General features: G+C 37.6%; 1 protein-coding gene across 4 annotated transcripts in view; it reads left to right on the top strand.

Moving 5' to 3' along the window:
• The window catches only part of UVRAG (UV radiation resistance associated), a 249482-nt gene that overhangs the window by 220879 nt on the left and 9064 nt on the right, over positions 1–19539 (top strand). For 3 of the 4 annotated variants that reach the window (XM_016161480.2, XM_036221513.1, XM_016161481.2), the window contains one exon: positions 4337–4428. In XM_016161480.2, the coding sequence (XP_016016966.2) occupies positions 4337–4428 (92 nt within the window). Of the gene's footprint in view, positions 1–4336; positions 4429–10132; positions 10152–19539 lie in introns of those variants that run through there. The other variant, XM_036221512.1, reaches the window with a different exon arrangement.

Genomic DNA, 19539 nt, shown 5'->3' with positions numbered 1-19539 from the left:
ATTATACTCCTAAGCAGAAAACTGGAGGACTTCCTCTGGGAAAAAAAAATAGTTTCTGCAATGATAGCTATTGGGACTGACATGTCCTCTACAGAAAGAGCTAAGTTTCCATCCATTCATCTAAAAAATTCCCCAGTGCAAAGACTATCTGATCGACTTTTTAAAGTCTTATTTGAAAAGATGAACTGACAACTAAAGATTACTAGACATTAAAGGAAAGCCTCTAATGTGTGTGTGTGTGTGTGTATTTTAAAGTCTAAAATGAAAAAAAAAAGAAACTCAGAAGTAACAGAAAACGAAGGATAAGACAAAATCATCATCATCATCATCATGCAATAACATCATCAGAATTAGGGGATAAGAGTTTTCATATTGAAAAAATTCGTTAAGTGCCTGACAGAATCAATGAAAAAGGATCCAAACACTGTGAAATTTCAGAAAAGTGGGGTTCAGGAATAAAATCCTAAAAACTTTCAGAAAAGAAACAGCTCACATACAGGAATCAGAATGTTATCAGGTTTCTCAATTGCCATATGCAAAACAAAATGACAGTGAAACAACACTTTAAGAAATTCGGAAGGAAAAATATTCTCAGCCTTGACTTCTATACCCAGGCAAGCTCTCATTCAAATGCGAAGATGGAATAAAGATATTTTTAAATATTTAAGATGTCAAAAAAGATACCTTCTATTCTCTTCCCAGAGATCTATTATGTGGTCCACCAAGATGAGACAGTAAATCAAGAAAGAAGTCATGAGATCTAGGAAAAAACAACTTCAACACAGAAAAGAAGTAAACAAGATGTCCTGGATGATGGTGAAGGAAATTTCTAGGAAGATAACAATGAGACAGGCCTAGAGAGTAGCCAGTTCAGATTGGAGCAGAGAGAGGGATACTTCAGGAAATATATCTTCAAGGGGGGAAATGGACTTAATAGGTTATCTGGTATATTTAATTAAATTGAGAAAGATTTTAAGGTTTTGTCCTAGTTTGGGGAGGATCTAGTGATAGATACACAGGTACTCAACGAGTAGTAAGTACTATCAACAAGATAGGGATTCAACAAGTGGGGGGGAAATGTCAATTAGCGCTTCAAGAAAAACAAACAAAAACTGAAGACCTGAGTGCTTTCTATGGCACTGTATTGGACACAATGAATTTCTCTAGGAGTCCACATTGGCTAGAACAGTTTAGGCTTTTCTTTTAGTCACAATGACATACAACAAAGAAGAGAAACACTTCCTCCCATCAGTTCTTTTTATTTCTGGGGACAACTTTCCCAAAGCCACATAGCAAGCTTGCTTTTACATATTATTAGCCAGGAGAGAATCAGTGTCATTCCTAAAGCAATCAAGGGGCAGGAGAAGAGAGAAACCTCCCTGACTGGCTTAGGAATATTGAGATCCTCTCTTTGGAGTATGTGTAGAGGTCCAAGCTGACAAAATGATACAGTTACTGTAAGAATGTGGATATACTCACCTTTATAAGCAACGAATTGGAAATATTTAGGTAGACAGCCAAGAGTAATAGCCACAAGTAGCATTAGAACAAACTTCTCAGAGAGAGGGAGCCATTCTTCTCTTACAAATGAACAAATAGCTGAAGAGGTAGAATCAAAATAAGGGAGGAGAATTTTAGAGATTTCAAATTCTATTTGCATGTATCTAGACTCAGTTTTAAGGAATAGTGTGTTACATGGCTCAGCAGTAAACAGTATTTTAGTAGATATAATAAGGTAAACACTAAATACTGATTTAACAAAAAACACGATTTTGAATGTCTTAAGAGGATGAGGAGGAGAAGTATATTTGGGAGGACAGAGAGTTAAATCCTCATTCCTTAATAAAAGTAGGTAGTGTATGAGCGAGGGGATAAAATGTTTGTGTAAGAGAAGAGTAATATGGGAGAGTTAATTTCTCATTTTTAATAGTTGGAACATGGTAGATGATGTCTAAAAGTAGGAGGCAGAGAATAACACATTAATATCAGCATTTTAGAACTATGAAGGTAAAGAAGAGACAGCTACAAGTATTTGTAACTGAAGAGCAAAGAACTGTTGCTTTTTCGTTGTAAGACTTAACAGTAGTTCAGACTTATTAAACAGTACATGTACTTTATTTTAAAAATCAAATTAACATATATGTATTATGTATAAGTTTCTTTTTTAGTTCTACATGTTGAAAATTTAAAAAGTGACATGGTAGAGAGAATATGGAGTTGTTATTGCGAGGTTCCAGCCTTGACTTTGTGCCTTATTAGTTCTGTGACCTGGGCAGGACACTTGCTTTATTGAGTCTTAGTTTTTTCATTTGTGAAGGAGGTTGGAAAAGATGATCTCCAGGATTTCTTTAAGCTATAATAGCCTAAGATTCTATGATTAAAAAAAAAAAAGTAATTGTACTGTGCAGCAAATGGAGAGTTAAGACCTGGGTACAGGCTTGAAATGCCCACATTTTCCTTTTTTGGTTGAAATCAAACTTGCAGACAAATTTTCATTGTGGTCTCTGAAAAGAATTCAACACCCACCTTCCACTGTGGAGCCTCCGACAGCCAATTGACTGTGTACTGGCTCAGGGACACGTAGCTCAGTGTTATTTCAGTAAGGTTTTTTTTTGATATTTAATATTTTTCAGTATGAATCACAGGTGAAATTTCCATGCCATGTGTAAACAATTTCACTTTTTTATTGAAACAATGAATTCAGGAATGTCGTATTGGGATATCAGCCATTTTGCTTTTATCAATGTATGGAAAAAATGCTTTTATATTAATATAAGAAATGATGTCATTCAATATAGAGTAGATCTTATAATTCAAGGTCAGCAAATCTCAGGAGGTGATTTAGGTCGCCAAGCTAGCTTTGGGAGGAAAAAAAGAGAATATTTTCCCTTTGTCTTCTCAAGTGTTTTTACCAGTTTTCCTCTCACTTTGGGGTAGATGGCAGAATAGCATGGTTGTGAAAAGGAGAATCTGGCTAATAATATCTTTGCCATCAAAACATATGGTCTTGGAGAATTTACTTCCCCTCTCTGGGCTTCAGTTTCCCCATCTGCAAAAGGAAAGGATCGGCTTAAATAATATTCAAGATGCCTTTTGACTTTAACATTCTATGTTTCTCCCTCCTTTCTTTATGTGAGTATTCAAGAGATCTGAGTAGGTTTGGGGATTTTTCTTAAAAAGCTCATTGTAGTGAGAGTGAACTTCTCTGTTAAGTGTCACTCACTCATACTTAAGTGAAAAATCAATTGAGTACTAGATAGAAACAAAAGAAAACTTTGATTTTTTTGTGTTGGTAGTGGTTTTATTTTTTAAGAGAGGAAAATATTTAAAAGTTTGACTTAGTCACTTTTAAATTTAGGTGTTAGAAAAGTAAAACAGCAAATCTGGTGACCCTTCATATTTGTACACCAGTATACAGTTTACAAAGTACCTTATTCATATATATTATGTCATTTAAAAAACACATTTCTACAGGGCTGTGTTATACACATGCTATGTATCTGATATTATGAGTGCGAGCATGTGTATGGCTATGCACATGTACCTAAGATCTCTGTTATGGTCAGTTGAAGAAGCAAATGCTATTCAGAGACAGAGTGAGAGGAGGCAAGGAACAAACAGGTGAAGACTGTTTAGCAAGTTACCCAAGGAACCTAGAAGGATACTGAATTTTAGAAAGTCAGCCTCTAGCAGAAATCAGTAAAGCTAAGAGCAGATCTAGTCCCCAGACCGTAATTTCCTTATAGTCCCTCTACAGCTCTGTTCTCTGGTTCTGGACAAAGAAGGAAGTTAGAGATACAAGAGTAATATAGAGCACACCCCCTGTCAAAAGTGGCTTGCTATTTATGTGTTTCATAATCATTGACTGAGCACTAGCACTATGTGAGACACTGTTAGGAATCGGATAAATACAACATGACGCTTACCCTTGATTATACAAAGGGAAGGGTCAATGAAAGAAGGGCTGAATGTGCTTGGAGTATGGAATACTAGCCTTTAGTATCTAAAATCAAGTATTGGTTTTATGGTATATGTCCCTGGAATTGATGCTATCAGATCCTACAGGTGTCTTTTAAATATCTAAATTCCACAGTTAGTCTTTCTTAGTCTTCTCCAACTTAGGGGGCAAGAAAGCAGAACATGAAGCGGCTTCCTTTGAATACCATCCCAAAAGTGCGGTTTGCTGACATTGGGATCAAACATTCACATTTCCTCTATTAGAGTTCAAAAACAAAACAAAAGAAAACAAACAAAAACCATTTAGTGGATCATGTTCTTGAAGCATTGCCTAGTACTTGCCAGAATTTATTTTAATTCTACTTTTCTACCTTTGTAGCTAAGATATCAACATGGACTTGGGACTCCAGACTTGAGGCAAACCCTTCCTAACCTGAAAAATTTTATGGAGCATGGCCTACTGGTCAGGTGGTGAGTACCTTTATTTCTGCTACTCAGAAACTGTAATGTGAATAATAATCCTGAAAAACTGTCCTGACTTTCATTCACATTGCTCCACACCTCCCCTCTGGGTTTTCTTTTAAGACATCGGAAGAAAAGGAAAGGCAGCCATCGTACTTTTGTAGGTCTAAACACCAGTCTGGCTAAGGAAGGTGAAGCACTCTCAGGAGGGGGTAGGGTTTGGTGGGGTATTGGATGGGCAAGCAATCCTTGAGTACGTTGCTGAGGCAGAAACTGAAGGACAGACAGTGCGATTTATAAAACAGAGACGTGAAACCCCTAAGACTTTTTTAAAGAACAAGCGAAGGATATAACTATTGAATGAGCATGAGCAAGGAAGAAAGCAGACAAGGCATAGGTCAGGTTGTCATGACCTAGTCTTGAGAACAAGAGGCATATACTAGAATGTTTCTTGTATTTAATGTCAATGCCTATTGTACCATGAGGGCAAGCTGCTGTTAAAAGTACTTTGTCAGGATAGACATGACCCTTTTAAAAAGAGAAAAGGAGAGGGAAAGTGTGATACAAAGAAAACATTAGATTGACTCACTCGACTTAAATAACTGGAAAGCTGTTGGCTCTAGCCATGTAGTAATTCTTGAAGTTTGAATCCTTGAATGATAGGCAGTGACTTAGAAAATCATGTGAATGGAAATCAGGCCTCCAGAAAGTTAGGCTTCATCTTAAAATACTAGAAAAGGAAGAACAAATGAAGCCTAAAGTCAGCAGGAGGAAAGAAATAATCAAAATTAGATGAAATTGAATAAATGAAATTGAAAGCAACGACAACAACAATAGAAAAAATAAATGCAACAAAGAGCTGGTTCTTTGCAAAGGTCAATAAAATTGACAAACCCCTGGCTAGACTCACTAAAGAAAAAAAGAGAAAGGACACAAATAAACAAAATCAGGGATGAAAGAGGGGAAATTATGACAGACACCACAGAAACACAAAGGATCATACAAGAATACTATGAAAAAGTATATAACACCAAATTTATTAACCTAGAAGAAATGGACCAGTACTTAGAAAAATACAACCTTCTTAGACCGAAACAAGAAGAACTGGAAAATCTAAATAGACTGATCTGCAGTATGGAAATTGAAACAGTCATCAAAAAACTACCAAAAAGTAAAAGTCCAGGACCAGATGGCTTCACCACTGAATTCTACCACACATTCAAAAAAGATTTAAAACCTGTTCTCCTCAAACTCTTCCAGAAAGTTAGACAATTGGGAGCAGCATTGTTTCTTTGAAAGAACACTGTTTTTTGATCCAGGCCTTTGTCTAACCTGCTGTGTGAACTTGAAGTCCAGTCTTTCTGAAACGTAATTTCCTCATCCATAATCCCTGCCCTGCTCATCACACTAGTTTGTGGTGAGATTGAAATGTGATGTTAGACAGAAAAACTATTTGTGGGGAGGAAAGTACAAAATTGGTTTCATTTTCTTCTGTGCCATGAGGATAGGTCTTGAGGATATTAAGAAAACAACATATATGACTGACCTTTACTTTGACATTTTTTTATTCTTGTCTCATATGATCTTCAAAATGCAAGTTCTAGATATTTGATTTTAGGCAGGACTCTTGTTAAACAAATACACAAATGTTTAAAGAAATCTACTCAGAATATAAAATAATTATAAAAGCTTAGTGTTGATATGGACCTCTATGCCCTGAAAAATGAGGGGTACACATTGAGTGTTACTTTAAAAAATAAAGAAGACGAAGAAGGAAGAGGTGGAGAAGGAAGCAAGCAGACATTTATTTAGCATCATCTCTGCATAAAGTCTGAAGGGTAGCAAGAGGCATGAGACTCAAGCCCTACCTTCAAGGGATTTGTGCTCTAGATGGAAACAAGTAGATATTTCATGAAAGTTTTTATAACCGAAATAGTAAGTAACCTAAAAATAATTTTAAAAAGAGGCAACGTACAACACTACTTGGTTAATCCCTAAATCCCAGTATCATTTATTGAAGAGTCTGTCCTTTGTCTACTGTTCGATAATGCCACCTCTTTCACGTACCAGGGTCACGTAAATAGATGGATCTGTTTCCAGGCTCCCTGTTCCTCTTCATTGTTTTGTCTATTCATAGGCTAGTACCACATTTTTAATTGTCACGAGATGTAATTTAAGTCTCGTTGAGATTTGAGGATGCCCACTAGATAGCTTTGCTCTTCCTCCTGACATTTGGAACAATTTGAGAGAGAAGATACAAGGGATAGACTAATAGAAATCAAAATGTCAGTTTTATTACTAATAAAGTCACTTGGACAATGTGGCTTTAGATCTATAACAAGAAGGGATTGCAAACACCTTCTTACTCAAAATTAAATTTACCCTCACAATCACAGTGTGAACTGGAGAACCCCAGGCTTTTCCCACAGAGGCAAGCCCTTAACCACACTGCAAAGAACAGTCACATGACTCCTGCAGGAGCCCAGATGGGGCCAAGCCTAAAAATACTCAGGTTTTTTTTTTCTCTCTCAATTCACCAATCAGAAAAGACTCTTCTCTTATAAGAGCAAGTGAGTGAGAGGGTGGAGAGAGGCCAAAAGTGCAACTCCTAAGTCAGGTTCCTTCACAGCAAGAGAAAAGAAAGGTACCCAGACCTTCTTGGTATCTGGCAAGATGAAGTTCCTACTTAGGGTTCTTTTACAAAACTTTTTTGGCTTTTCTCGACTTATGAATTATATTCGACTGAGTCGACAGCTTTATGATATTGAGTCTTAACAATGAACATGGTATTTCTTTATATGTTTTCTTTGTTTTTTTTAAACATAACTGAGTAAAATTTTTAAATTTTCTTCTTAATTGTCTTACAAATCTTTTTATTAAATACTTAGTCCTAGGTAGCTTACCATTTGGTTGCTGTTATAAATTTTTTATTACAATATCTAACTTTTTTGTGGCTATTATACATGAATACCACTGATTTTTGTATTTTGAGAGTGTATCCAGCAACATTGCTAACATTAAGTGTAATAGTTTGCCTTAGATTCTCTTGGCTTTTCTGTGTATACAATCTGTGTGTGTGTGTGTGAGAATAATGATGTCATTTCTTTCTGTTTTTACAACTTTTGTTACTTTTTCTTGTCTTATGTTTTATTATATCCTTATCTTATTCCTGACTTTAAAGAGAATGCTTCTGATTTTTCACCATTAAATATTATATCTATTGGAGGCTTAAATAGATATTCTGTTTAGCAAAAGGAAGTTTCTTTCTATTCCCAGATTACTAAGAGTTGTTTTTAATCATGAATGTGTGGATTTGAATTTTATCAAATGCTTTTTTCTGCAGCTATTAAGATAATACTGTATTTGTTCTCCTTTACTGTATTAATGTGTTAATAAATATCAATACATTTTCTAATGTTAAACCATCTCTTCTTCCTGTGATAAACATTACTTAGTCACGATGTATTATTTTCTCCTGAATTATTAGATTTGATTTGCTAATGTTTTAAGAGTATCTACACCTGTGAACAGAGATGAGACTAACCTGTAATTTTTCTTTCTCATGTAATCCTTGTCTGATTTTGGTAACAAGGTTGTAACAGCCTCATAAAATAAAATGAGGACCTTTCCCTCCTTTTCTGTTCTCTGGAATAGCTTATTTATGATTGGAATTATCAATATGTTGAAGGTCTAATAAAAGTTAGCACAAACCTAGTATTTTTTCTTTGTTGAGGGGTAAAGTATAGATTTTTAACTACTGATTTTATTGTCACAATATTTATAGGTCTATTTATGTTGTTTTTTTTCAGTTCCTCATTAACTCACTCCAGTGCGATTTCCATTTCTATCAATGTACTGAAATTCCTTTTTTCTACGTAGGTACCTGTTGGACTGATAGATATATTGCCAAACCCAAAGGTCACTTTTCTGTCCTTATCCTGTTCTGCATCTAAGTGGCATTTGGCCTTGCCGGTCATCCCCACCTTCTTGAAACATTCTTTCTCGGCTTCCACACTACCACCCTCCTATGGATTTCTACCTTTCAGCTACTCTTTCTCTGTCTGTTTTTCATATTCCTCCTCCTTTATTTGATCATTAAATATGGAGTTCTCTGTGGTCCCATCTCAGGTTCTTTTCTCTTTTTCTCTCTCTACTCTCTTCTCAAAGTTATATTTTCAGTGTAACCTCTCCTGCAGACTCTGTATAGTCAAAGATCTGTTCGACACTTCCCCTTGAAATATCACAGGCATCTCATCCTCAACATAGCTAACTGTCCTTCCACCAGTCTCTTCCTCTCAGCAAATGGACCTGTCTACCCAGTTGATCAAACCGGGAGATCATCCTTAATTCCCTTCTTTTCTTCACTCTTATCAGATCCAATCTAATTAACCAGCAAACTCTGTCATCTTTACCCACAAAATGTAGATCAAATCTGACCATTTTCTACCATCTCTACTATCTGAACCCCAGTCTAAGCCACCACCTTCTCTTGCCCAGACACTGCATTAGTCTAATTTATCTCCCTGATATCACTTTTTTCTCACCTTTGTTCATTCTCCACAGTAGCCAGAGTGACCTTTTAAAATGTTAGCTCCGTCTTAGTCACTCCTGATCTTCAATGGTAGAATAAAATCCAAGCCCGTTTTCATGGTCTCCCTGGCCCCTGCTTCTTCTCCTGCGTCTGACACTGCTCTCTCCCTACTCTCGTGTACAGTCATGATGCGGGCCTCCTCTTAGTTACATGAACGATTTCTTTCCTGATCAGAGTCATCACATTCGTTGTTCAGTCTAGAATGTGCTCTCCCTCTTCCTTCTCTCCTACCGTGATCCTCACTCCAGCCCCTCATACAGAGGGAACAGTTTTAGAAAAGGCACAATAGCTTTGTTAGAGCACAAACTTATTTTAGGAACAGAAAAAATCTAGGTTTTGTCGTACTTAGAGCTTAGAGCTTAGAATTTAGGAACCCTTTTCAAAAAAAAAGAATACCAAACTGTAAATACAAAATTGGGTGGGGGGAGTAAGTATTTAAAATGAGAAATAAAATCACAGCAAATTAGTGGAACTTTAGAGATTAGATCCTTTTTTTTTTTTTTGCACTCTCTTAGACATTTTACCCAATATGCTTACATTAGAAATCCTTCTTCATTGCAACCTGACTGCCCTTTCCTTCCTAGAACACTATAATCTCTAGCAACTCCCCTATCTAAGTTACCAAGAAAGTAAATGACTTTCTAAGAATGATTGACCCATGAACCTCTACCAATAAAACTAGAATCTAGGTCTCTGATGTAATGAACCAGTTAAGCCACAAATTCACACACTTATGTAGTACCCGCCTGTGCCAACTGTGCCAGCCAGGCATATTGACACTGAATGGATAATATGGTACCACTTTATGGTGCTCTGATTTAAAGTGGGCTACTGAGATAGATGCAAAGTACCACAAAAGTGAATGCTACATCGTGATTCCAAGTAAAAACCACTGCAGGAAGCCAGGCTGGAAGTTACAAAGCTAAACAAAGTTAGAACAAGCCCTTGTAACCTCTGAGGAAATCTGAGAATTTCCGAGAGCAGCCATGGGCTGAGGAGTTACCTCCCAGGCCTGTGCTCCTTAGGGCAGAGGGTAAAACAACTCATGCTCCTAAGGGAGCCTCTTACATCTTTTATAAAAGAAAACACTGCCATTTTTGGTGTGGTTGTTACCATTCACAGATTGGTCCCTGTGGAAGCAGATTGCTGTATGTTCTTTTGGTGTCGAGAATTTCAAATTGGCTGAGGATCAGTGCAGTCACTGAATTCCTACTTATGGTAAGCTTCAAAGTTATGTGACAGTTTGTTTGGTTTTTTTAAAAAAAGACAATGCGATTTAAATTCCTTTAATGAAGTGATTTTTTTTCTTTTATGTTACAAAATTCAAAAGCATCTACCTGATTAATCCTAGAACTAATCCCTATTCCTCATAAACACAGTTAGGTGGGGCACAGTCCTCAGTGCTTCATGCCAGCTCTCCAAAAGAAGTCCCTGTTTTCTCATACTAGGATTGCTAACCCTATTGTAGCCGCCAAGCAACGCAATTTGTAAAAGCAGAATTTCAGCCCAGAGATTGTACTCTTGGATATTTTGGTTAAAAGCCATTGGCATACCACTTAAACATCCCATTTTTCTTTCTTCAGCTACTAAGTACAAGTGGTCCAGTATTCAAATTGACGCACACATGCACAGCTGATGCTGGTGCTGAGTTATGGTCAGGGAGGAATGTGCACACAAGCTGCTGCTTGATGGCTGCCAGTAAGATGATAAGTGTAGAACTAAGTTAAAGAGATTATGTGCTGCGGTTGCCGTGAACAGGCTGTGCGATGGGGCCCTAGCATCCAGGTCTTGGGACAGCGCCTCGATTATGTCTGTCCACTGCTGTCTCACCCTGTCTCAACAGATGTACCACACTCATTTCCAACCTCAGTTCTTTTCTCAGACAAGCTCCCACAACCTAGAATAGCCTGCCTTTGCCTCTCACTTCAAGATCCAGCTCATGTCCTATCTCATTTATTCACTCATTCAACAGGCACAGTGACAAATACAGAGATAAATATGTATTTCCTTAGTAGCTTAGGTTCACTTCTCCCACCAGGTCTTACCCCCTTGGCTTCTGAGCAGCTTGAGGCTGGGTACTGTGTCTTAACTCTACCTGGGGTCCCATCCCTGGCATTAGGGAAGGAGGATATGCTCCTCGAACTTGCATTCAAGGAGTTTATACTCTAATTGAGGCAACAAAATAGGAACAAACTATGTAATAGAAGACAGAAAGTATGAAGTAGTATAAGAAAGGTAGGTGAGTTACTTAGAACATTCCTCTGAATGTTCTAAATAACGCCCTGGTGTGAGTGAGAATTGGATAAGCCTTTACTGTAGAGATAGCATCTGAGTGGACCTGGAGCACAAGAAGGATTTGGACATGTGAAGATTGGGCTGTAGGACTGAGTGTGTTAAGGAAACAGTTGTGCAGCTGTAAGGAGCATGTAAAGACTATGGGTTTGAATGCCAGCTCTACCACTTACTGTCTCTGTGACCTTAGGCAAGTTTAAGCTGTCAGTTTAAATTCATGTGTAAAATGAGATAATAGTGCCAGCCTAATAGAGTTTACTCATAAATATTAAATATGTAAATACATAGCATACCGCCTGGCACATAGTAGCACTCAATACACGGTACCTATTATGATTCTGTAATGGATAAATGAATCATAGTTCTCTGTTCTAAGAATTAAATCCATTCTTTGTTATATAGGTGTTTTGTTTTTTCTTTAAAATCTAGTCATCTCCTTACACATAGATACAGACTATGGTTCTTGGTTACATTTTTAAATAATGGCTTATGCCACTTAATAGTACAAAATATTCACCATCTCCCTCTCACTTTCCCCATGTCTTTTTAAAACGCTTCTGAAGCCTTAGAGATGAGTACCCTATGAATCTGTTTGCCTTTTTTGGGTACCTACCTTCTTAGGTAACTCTCGCCTGTAGTTAAATAATAATAAAAGGCTCTTCTTTGCAAAATTTTCCATGTTTTTATTTAAGCTTTGCGACAACTCTGTGAGGGAGGCAGGGCAAAGACAATGACCACTATTTACACATCAGAAAACCGAGACTTAGAAAAGTGGGGTGACTTGTCAAGATCACATAATATATAATAGTAAGTGATGGAACTGGGACCAGAAACCACATTATCTGATTCCTAGTCCCATCTTGTTACATACCTTGCTACCTACCCCTTATTAGTAAGAGATCATTCAACATCTGTTGCCTTCCACAGGGAAATCGAAGTTAGATCCAGAGTACTAGAAAATACACTGCAAAATCAAGGCAGCAGTTCTGGTGAAAACATTCCTGATTGCGTATCCTACCCCATTTACCTCAGAGAGGTAGGAAACTAAGAGTCAGAAACCGTGTGAAGAATTTAATAAATTTAAGACCAAAAGAAATAAAATGATTATGTTTCAAACTCCATTTGTTAAGAAACAGGAGAACTAAAGGAAGCACATGGTGGGCCTAAAACATATGTTTGCCCTAGTGTTTGTCTTCTGTTCATTTTTTTTTTTTTCCAGAATAAGACATAATAAAAACAGGATTTCAAAGCCATCTGTCCTGTTTTATACATGGAGATTTTTTATTCTAAGTTTAATTTTTCCCAACTATAAAGCTTAAACTGTCTAACAAACAGCAGGGCAGTGTATTACAGTAGATGAAGCACTGGATCGGGGAATCTGAAAGTGTAGGCTCCAACTTTAGCTCTGTCACTTAAGTTTCATAAATCATTTTGAGTGTCTGTTTTTTAAATGGAGTTAATAGCACCAGCTCTACTTCCTGAGCATCATCGTATGAAGCAAATGAGATAATGTCTGTCCAGGTGGTTTATAAACTAAAAAAGACAATGTAAAGTATTATTTAGTATTATTCATGAATTTCACAATTCTTTAAATGTCTCTTCTGCATATTGCACTATTCAAGGGATGAAAGAAGATTCAAAAGTGTAAGATTTGCCCTGCCTTTGTGTAGTTGACAGTTGTTTGGTTCATAATCTAAATGAACAGATAAGGCAAATTAAATATTTTGAAGGACGCGAGTTGCAAAAAGATTCCTATGCATTGTTCACTCTTGCTGTCCTGTGGGACTTAGACCCTGAGACCCACCTTCAGTGGACAGTCTGTTACAGTGACGGAGGACAACCTTGGACTGACTTATTTGATGTTTTAGGACGAAGGGTGCCATTTTTATAGAGACTGCATCAATTTCAGTGAGCTTGGTGAGGACACAACACTTAAGGAGAAGTATTCTTGGATGATCTGCATCTTGCTGGAACATACCCACAGATTCCATCTAGCATTTGTTTAATGATGTGACTTTGGGAGAAGCAACTCGTGGCTTTATGCAGGGTCATCTAACTTAAAATCTCCAGGTAGTGCTTCTGCTGACTTAGTCTTCATTCCTTTTTATAAATAGGAACAAGCTCAAAAGGTTTTTTAAATAAAGAAGTAAGTTAGTAAGTAAGAGCTTTGGCACATTTTAAGAAAATGTGTGCACCCCAACCCCCCCACCCCACCGCCTAGTAAACTGAGAATGGTGAAAACCTAGAGCAAGTGAGCCAGTCTACAGAGGCTAACTATATAATAGTTTTGCTTTTAAGCCAAACCATTCACCTTTGACAATGAGACAGTATATAGCATTAATATTTTTTTAAAGCCTCACTTTTTAAAAAGCAAATCTGTCATCTTTCCTTCTCTCCCATCTGTTTATGCTGAATTCAGAACTAATTTCTGGCAGGTGACCGCTGAGGGACTTAAAAAACTTGTTGTCTAGCTGATGTTGGTTTTTAAATTTAGATCAAATGACATTGTCTTTGAAGTCTCAAGAGTACTACTTTAGGTAGCTGTATCAGATAGGATTGCTTTTCAGAAGGTACTTCTCGCAGGCTGAATTCCTTAATAGGAAAGTGAAGCCTGGTCAAAAATAAATGAAAAAGAAAGTTTTATTGGAGTTATTTATTCTAAGATAGTTATTTTAGAAGGAACTTTGACAAGTCATCTCACTGCCTCTAGACAAGAACACACAAGGCATATGGGTATCTGTAGTATTTTAAAAGACCTTGGGGGCCGAGGCTTCTTCCATAACTCATTTCAGAGTTTAAACACCCTCACTTCAGGAAATTCTTCCCTAAATTTAACTTACAGGCCCCCTCCTGCGGTTAACACCCATTTCCGCTTTTTTTCTGTCTTAGGATGAAGAACAGCTGGCCTGCATTCTTTGTATGCTAACCCTCCATCAGTGACAGAAAGCCATGGGGGTATCCCTACGCTTTTTTTCTCAACTTGCAGTAACCAAGTCTTTGCACCAAATTGTGATCTTTTTATCTTTGTTTTTTCTTGTATCTTATTTATTTCTATTTCATTCCTTTGGATTATAAAATAATATATGCCCAATGAACAAAATTTGGAAGATGTAAAGATAAGCATAAGAGGGGGAAAGCATAATCCAGGGACAAAAAAACACTGTTAAGTTAGTTTTCTGTGTGTTTCTTACACAGTTGAGATCATATCATCTATTCAGGTGCTGTCCAATAGAAGTATAATCTGAGCCACGTATGTAAATATATATTTTCTGGCAGCCACATTGAAAAAAGGTAAAAAAGAATAAGTAAGTTAATTTTAATAACATTTTTTACTTAATCTCAATAAAATCCAGTAAAAGAATAAATTGTCAGCATGTAATCAATACTTTACTGTTTGTATTAAAAAATAAAATACTTTATTTTCTTTTTTTTATACTATGCTTTCTAAATCCAGGGTCTATTTTACACATACAGCACGTCTCAAAAGCACATTGCAGATACTCAATAACCCATAGCTAGTGACTGCAGTGGGAGATGGCACAATTCGTGAAGTTGTCATACTGCTTTTTTATATATCACATCCTAAGACTTTTACCAATGCCATTAAAATCTTAGCATCATTTTTAATGGCTGCATAATATTTCTTCATTTAGATTTACTATCTCTTTAGATAGTTTTACTTTAACATTATAAGTAACCCTGTAATATTCTTATTTCGCTTTTTTTTAACATTAACTGAATGTTTCTTAACACATTGCCAAAAGAAAAAAAATGTAAATTATTCCCTTTGAGTACAACTAATCGAATCCATTCATTCATAAAACAAATATATTTACTTGCTATCTACTATGTGCTCGGTACTGCATTAAATTAGAAAGTGAAGGAGTTGATTGCAAGAAATAGAAGACCAGTCCCTCCCGTACAGTGTTTACAAGACTTAGCTCCACAATAGGACTGCACACATATTGTATTTTATTCCCCCTTAAATATCCTTCCCTTCATTTCTTATTCTGTACCCCTACACAGTACACAGTATGGTTAATTCCCCCTTATCCTTCAAGGCACCAATTAAATATAGCCTCCTCTGATGAGTCCTCCAAAAGATTACAGTTTTCCTTCTCCGTTATTATGTATAAAATGGATATTGTATACAAAGCACATGGTGTTCTAGTTGTTGATCAACTCTCTGTCTTCTCTACTACTAGAGTGTGAACTCTTTAATAGTAGAAACGTTATTTTATAGACCTCTTTATTCCCATAGCCTAGCAGACTGCCAGACAGTGAATGTGGATTTCAATAATGTCTGCTGGAATCTGTATAGAAATACAAGTGATTATATTAAGCATCAGTTGGATGGTATAATTACAAGTACTACATCTGTTCAGAGTTCAAAAAGGTCACTTTAGATTGGCATGGTTAAAAAACACTTAATGAAGGAGGTAGGACTTGGGACTGGCTTTGGAAGATGGAGATACTTAAATGAATGGAAGGAAGGAATTAACAGAAAAGCCATTTATATAATTTGTACGAAAAAGTCAGTGTTTTTAGGAGGGATTCTTAAGCATGTGCTAAGTATCAGCAGATAAGCATCCTTCTAGATCTAAAGCACTGTACTAAGTTTCAATAAAGCTGTAGGGACATGGTCTTTGTCCTTCAAAAGCTGACAGGGATTTGCAGCATTAGAAATGACCACTGGCTACTTCAGTATGACCTTTGAGTTTAAGCTCAATTTAGATATAACCCTGTGTTATATCTAACCTCGGAGTTGTTAAAGATTATTTTGTGTGATACTTGTTCAACGATTCTTCTGCTAGTGGATAGTAATGTTTAATAACTAAGTAATGTCATTATAGCTAAATCAAGTGACTGTTAACTGAAAAGCAGGTACTCTTCCAGAGCATTTTGAATGTTATTATTTAATTAACTCATTTAATCCTTACCACAACCCTGTGAGTTGGGACCCATTATTCTGTCATCTCACAAATGAGGAAACTGAGGCACAGACATTAAAAATAACTTAAAGGTGACACAGCCATCAAGTGGAGGAGCTAAGATCTGAGCCCAGACAGGACAGTTTTAGGGCCTCTACCTATAACTCAGTACAGCCTCCCTTATAACTATGTTAAGATTAAAATGTTTACACGGGATCATTTAGCATCTTGTGGTTCCAGAAGAGGAATCCTGTGTTATAACCTTCTCCTCATTTTCTTCATTCCTCTCTGACTGCTCCATCTTATCTCATTTGTGGACTCTTCTTTTACCTCATCATAAAAACTGGAGCCTTTCGAGGCTCAGTACTAGTCCCTCTTTTCTCTCATTTTATTTTTCATCCCCAGGTGACGACTATCATTTTAATTAGCACCCACATTGAAATGAAGCACAGGTGTAAATTTTCAGCACAGATCTCTGTTGCCTTCTCGGTGTTTTCACAGCACATTCTGCGCGCTCACGTTTGTTTCGTCCTGTCATCTAACCACCATAAGCCTCGTTGCCTTTCAGTGCTGTTTTCAGCAAAGGAAATCTCCATCCATTCTTTTACACTGGCCAGGAAGCCAGACATAATCCTTGGCTCCTCTTTTCCCTTTTCTTCCTGTATCCAACCTTAGTGACTCCTGCTGCTTCCCCTAATATGTCTATTTGTCTCTATCTAGACATTTCCATTCTGGCCCAAGCCTCCATCATCTCTCACCTAAACTACTGAACAGCCTGTGGTTCCCCAGCATCTGCTCGGGACCCTTCCAGTCTCTTCTCTAGCTTCAGCCAGAGTGCACCTTCCAAAATACAAATCAGTTGATCAGTTAATTAATCTCTCTCTTTCCCTCTGGCCCCCCATTCCACACCTAGCCTTATCTAATGACTTAGATAAGGAGAAAAATTCTAAACATGGCCTTTGAGCTTCTGCATGGTCCAGACCTTGTCTTCCTCTCTAGCTTTATTTTCTACCATGCTCCTCTTCACTTGATGACCTTTCCGGTCCTCACACATTGTTCTCTCTCATGACATAGGGTCTTGGCATATGCTATTTCTTTTGCCTGGAAGACGCTCTCACCCACCAATCCATTCTTCACCTGGTGAAGAATTCTACTAGCCCTTCGAAGCTTGGCCTTTTCTGGGTCAGTACTGTTATAAGCTCTCAGCCCTGTTACAGGCTCTCAGCCCATGTTCTCCCCACATAGCATGTATCAGAGGTTGTCATTTCACGTTTCTGTCCGTAATTTTGTGACAAATGTCTGTCCTCTCCCACTGCAGTGCAAGCTCCACAAAAGCAGGAATCATGGCTTTTTTTTTTTTTTCTCAGTCATTATTGTAGCCCCAGAGTCTAGTGCACAGTGCCATGTGCATAGTAGACACTCATTATATATCCAAATGAAGAAGAAATTATTTAATTTGTTACTATAGTCTGTTAGTACTCATGCAGTCTTAAGCTGCACCTTTTTTAGTGGTACAGGGGATTATGTAAGATAAGATTCCCAAGATGTTGTCCCTAGACTCCCACAATCCCTTACTAAGCAGTAATTAAATGATGGCTAACTGTAACTCATGCACTTCTGAAGGCCTCCAGCGTCTCTGAAATGGTGGCAGAGCTATCCATTTTTCTTTTAAAAGTAAATAGCTAAAGCCCCGTGGTTTGGTTCATGTCAGAACTTATTAGAAACGTGGCAGTAGTTCAGCTTCAGCAGTGTCTTTCCCAGACTTAATTCACAGATTCTGTCATTGGCCTCTGGAGTCTAAGCTTCCCTTAGCTCTGCTTGCAAGTCAACTTTTGAAATTCTGAAAGTGTTCTCTGACTGAGGTTTTAATTTCCCCATTGAGTTCTTTTTGGGGCTGGGCTGTGTGAGATTGTTATTCCTCGGGTTTCCCTGGCAAAGCCAGAGTTTCGTTTTGTTTTGTTTTTCTAGTTTTCAACATAAGCACTTTATTACTTCCATGTTTTAGGTGCTGACCAGACACTCCAAGGGGTCCCCAGGTGTCTTCCCTGGCATCTGTTTCTGTTTCTGCAGTGTTTGTTAGCTGACTGTGATAGTCAGTAGATTAATTTGGATAATGATTTCTTAAAGTGAAAGCCGATGGGTGAAGTAGTTGACCTGACTTTTTCTGAGACCTCTCTTTGTCTCCCTGGAGGATCATTCTTTATTCTCTGATATCAGGGATCTCCACCTTGAGACCAAAAAGGCCTCCGGAGGAGCCTCCTTGCTGTGGGCCCTCAGCTTCTGTCCACTGGCTTGTGCTGGGCCCCTCTGTCTAAGCTGGTCAAAATACTGAATCTTGATTGTCTGGATGCTCAGAGCCCTGGAGGCCTGCCCGATGGCCAGACCCTCACATTACGTAGCCTGGGGAAATGGATTTCTTCAGCTTACTTGTTTTATCCTTTGCTTGTGAAACTTTGTCTTTCAGAAATTCGTCAGTATTCAATTTAAATAAAATCTAAAGGCTCCCTTGTTCACTTATACCTTTTTAAACTCTCTGTTTTTATTTAGTCAGACTTTGGCAGGAAGCCTTTCAAGCTGAGCCCAAGGGAAAAGTGACCATTGGCACAGATTTCAGTCTATGCTTTTGGCCTAAGATTGTTTCTATTTTTATTTTGTTTCTTATTTTTGTTAACATCTAGGGCAAAGAGTAAGCACTTTCACTTATCTGGTAATGGTGAGAGGTCTTTAGATTGCTCGCCTGTGGCGGGGAGACCCTATGCTTAAAACTATTAACCCCCGGCTGCCTCCTGGGAGATAAGAGCTAGCTGTTAAATTTGGCTTTCCCCAAAAGGAGGCTCTGTGCTTCTACTTGATCTGAGAGAGAGAAAGGAGAAAGATAAATCCCAACCTTTGCTGGATCTTGAAAAAGGATAGTAGCCTAATTTATGGAGTTTGTTTTTTGAAAAAACTAACTTTATGTCATAATTTCTTAGCTGCCAAAAGACGTAATTCTACCTCAGCTTCGCCTTGGCAACCTGTTTTTGGCACTCCGTGCAGCCCTGTCTTTGCTCTGCATTATTTAAGCAGTAATCTTTAAGAAGGTGAGAAACTATTATTGCTTTTTAGCACAGTTGACATGATATTGGCGCAGAGTAGTACCTAGAGCTTCAAACATTTCTAATGGCTGTAAACCAACTTAAACACCTCCATGTAGAGGCCTCACTGCCATGAGGTCATTGCTTGCTGCAAGGGAGAGAGAGAAGAAGATCAAATGTTGTTTAAAGTTTTTTTTTTTTCTTTTTAAGTATTCTTATTCCACCGAGTTGT

Source organism: Rousettus aegyptiacus, unplaced genomic scaffold, assembly GCF_014176215.1.
Source record: "Rousettus aegyptiacus isolate mRouAeg1 unplaced genomic scaffold, mRouAeg1.p scaffold_m13_p_5, whole genome shotgun sequence".
NCBI lineage: Eukaryota > Metazoa > Chordata > Mammalia > Chiroptera > Pteropodidae > Rousettus > Rousettus aegyptiacus.
Note: the sequence above shows the minus strand (reverse complement) of the source record. Positions and strands in the feature narration are given on the sequence as shown.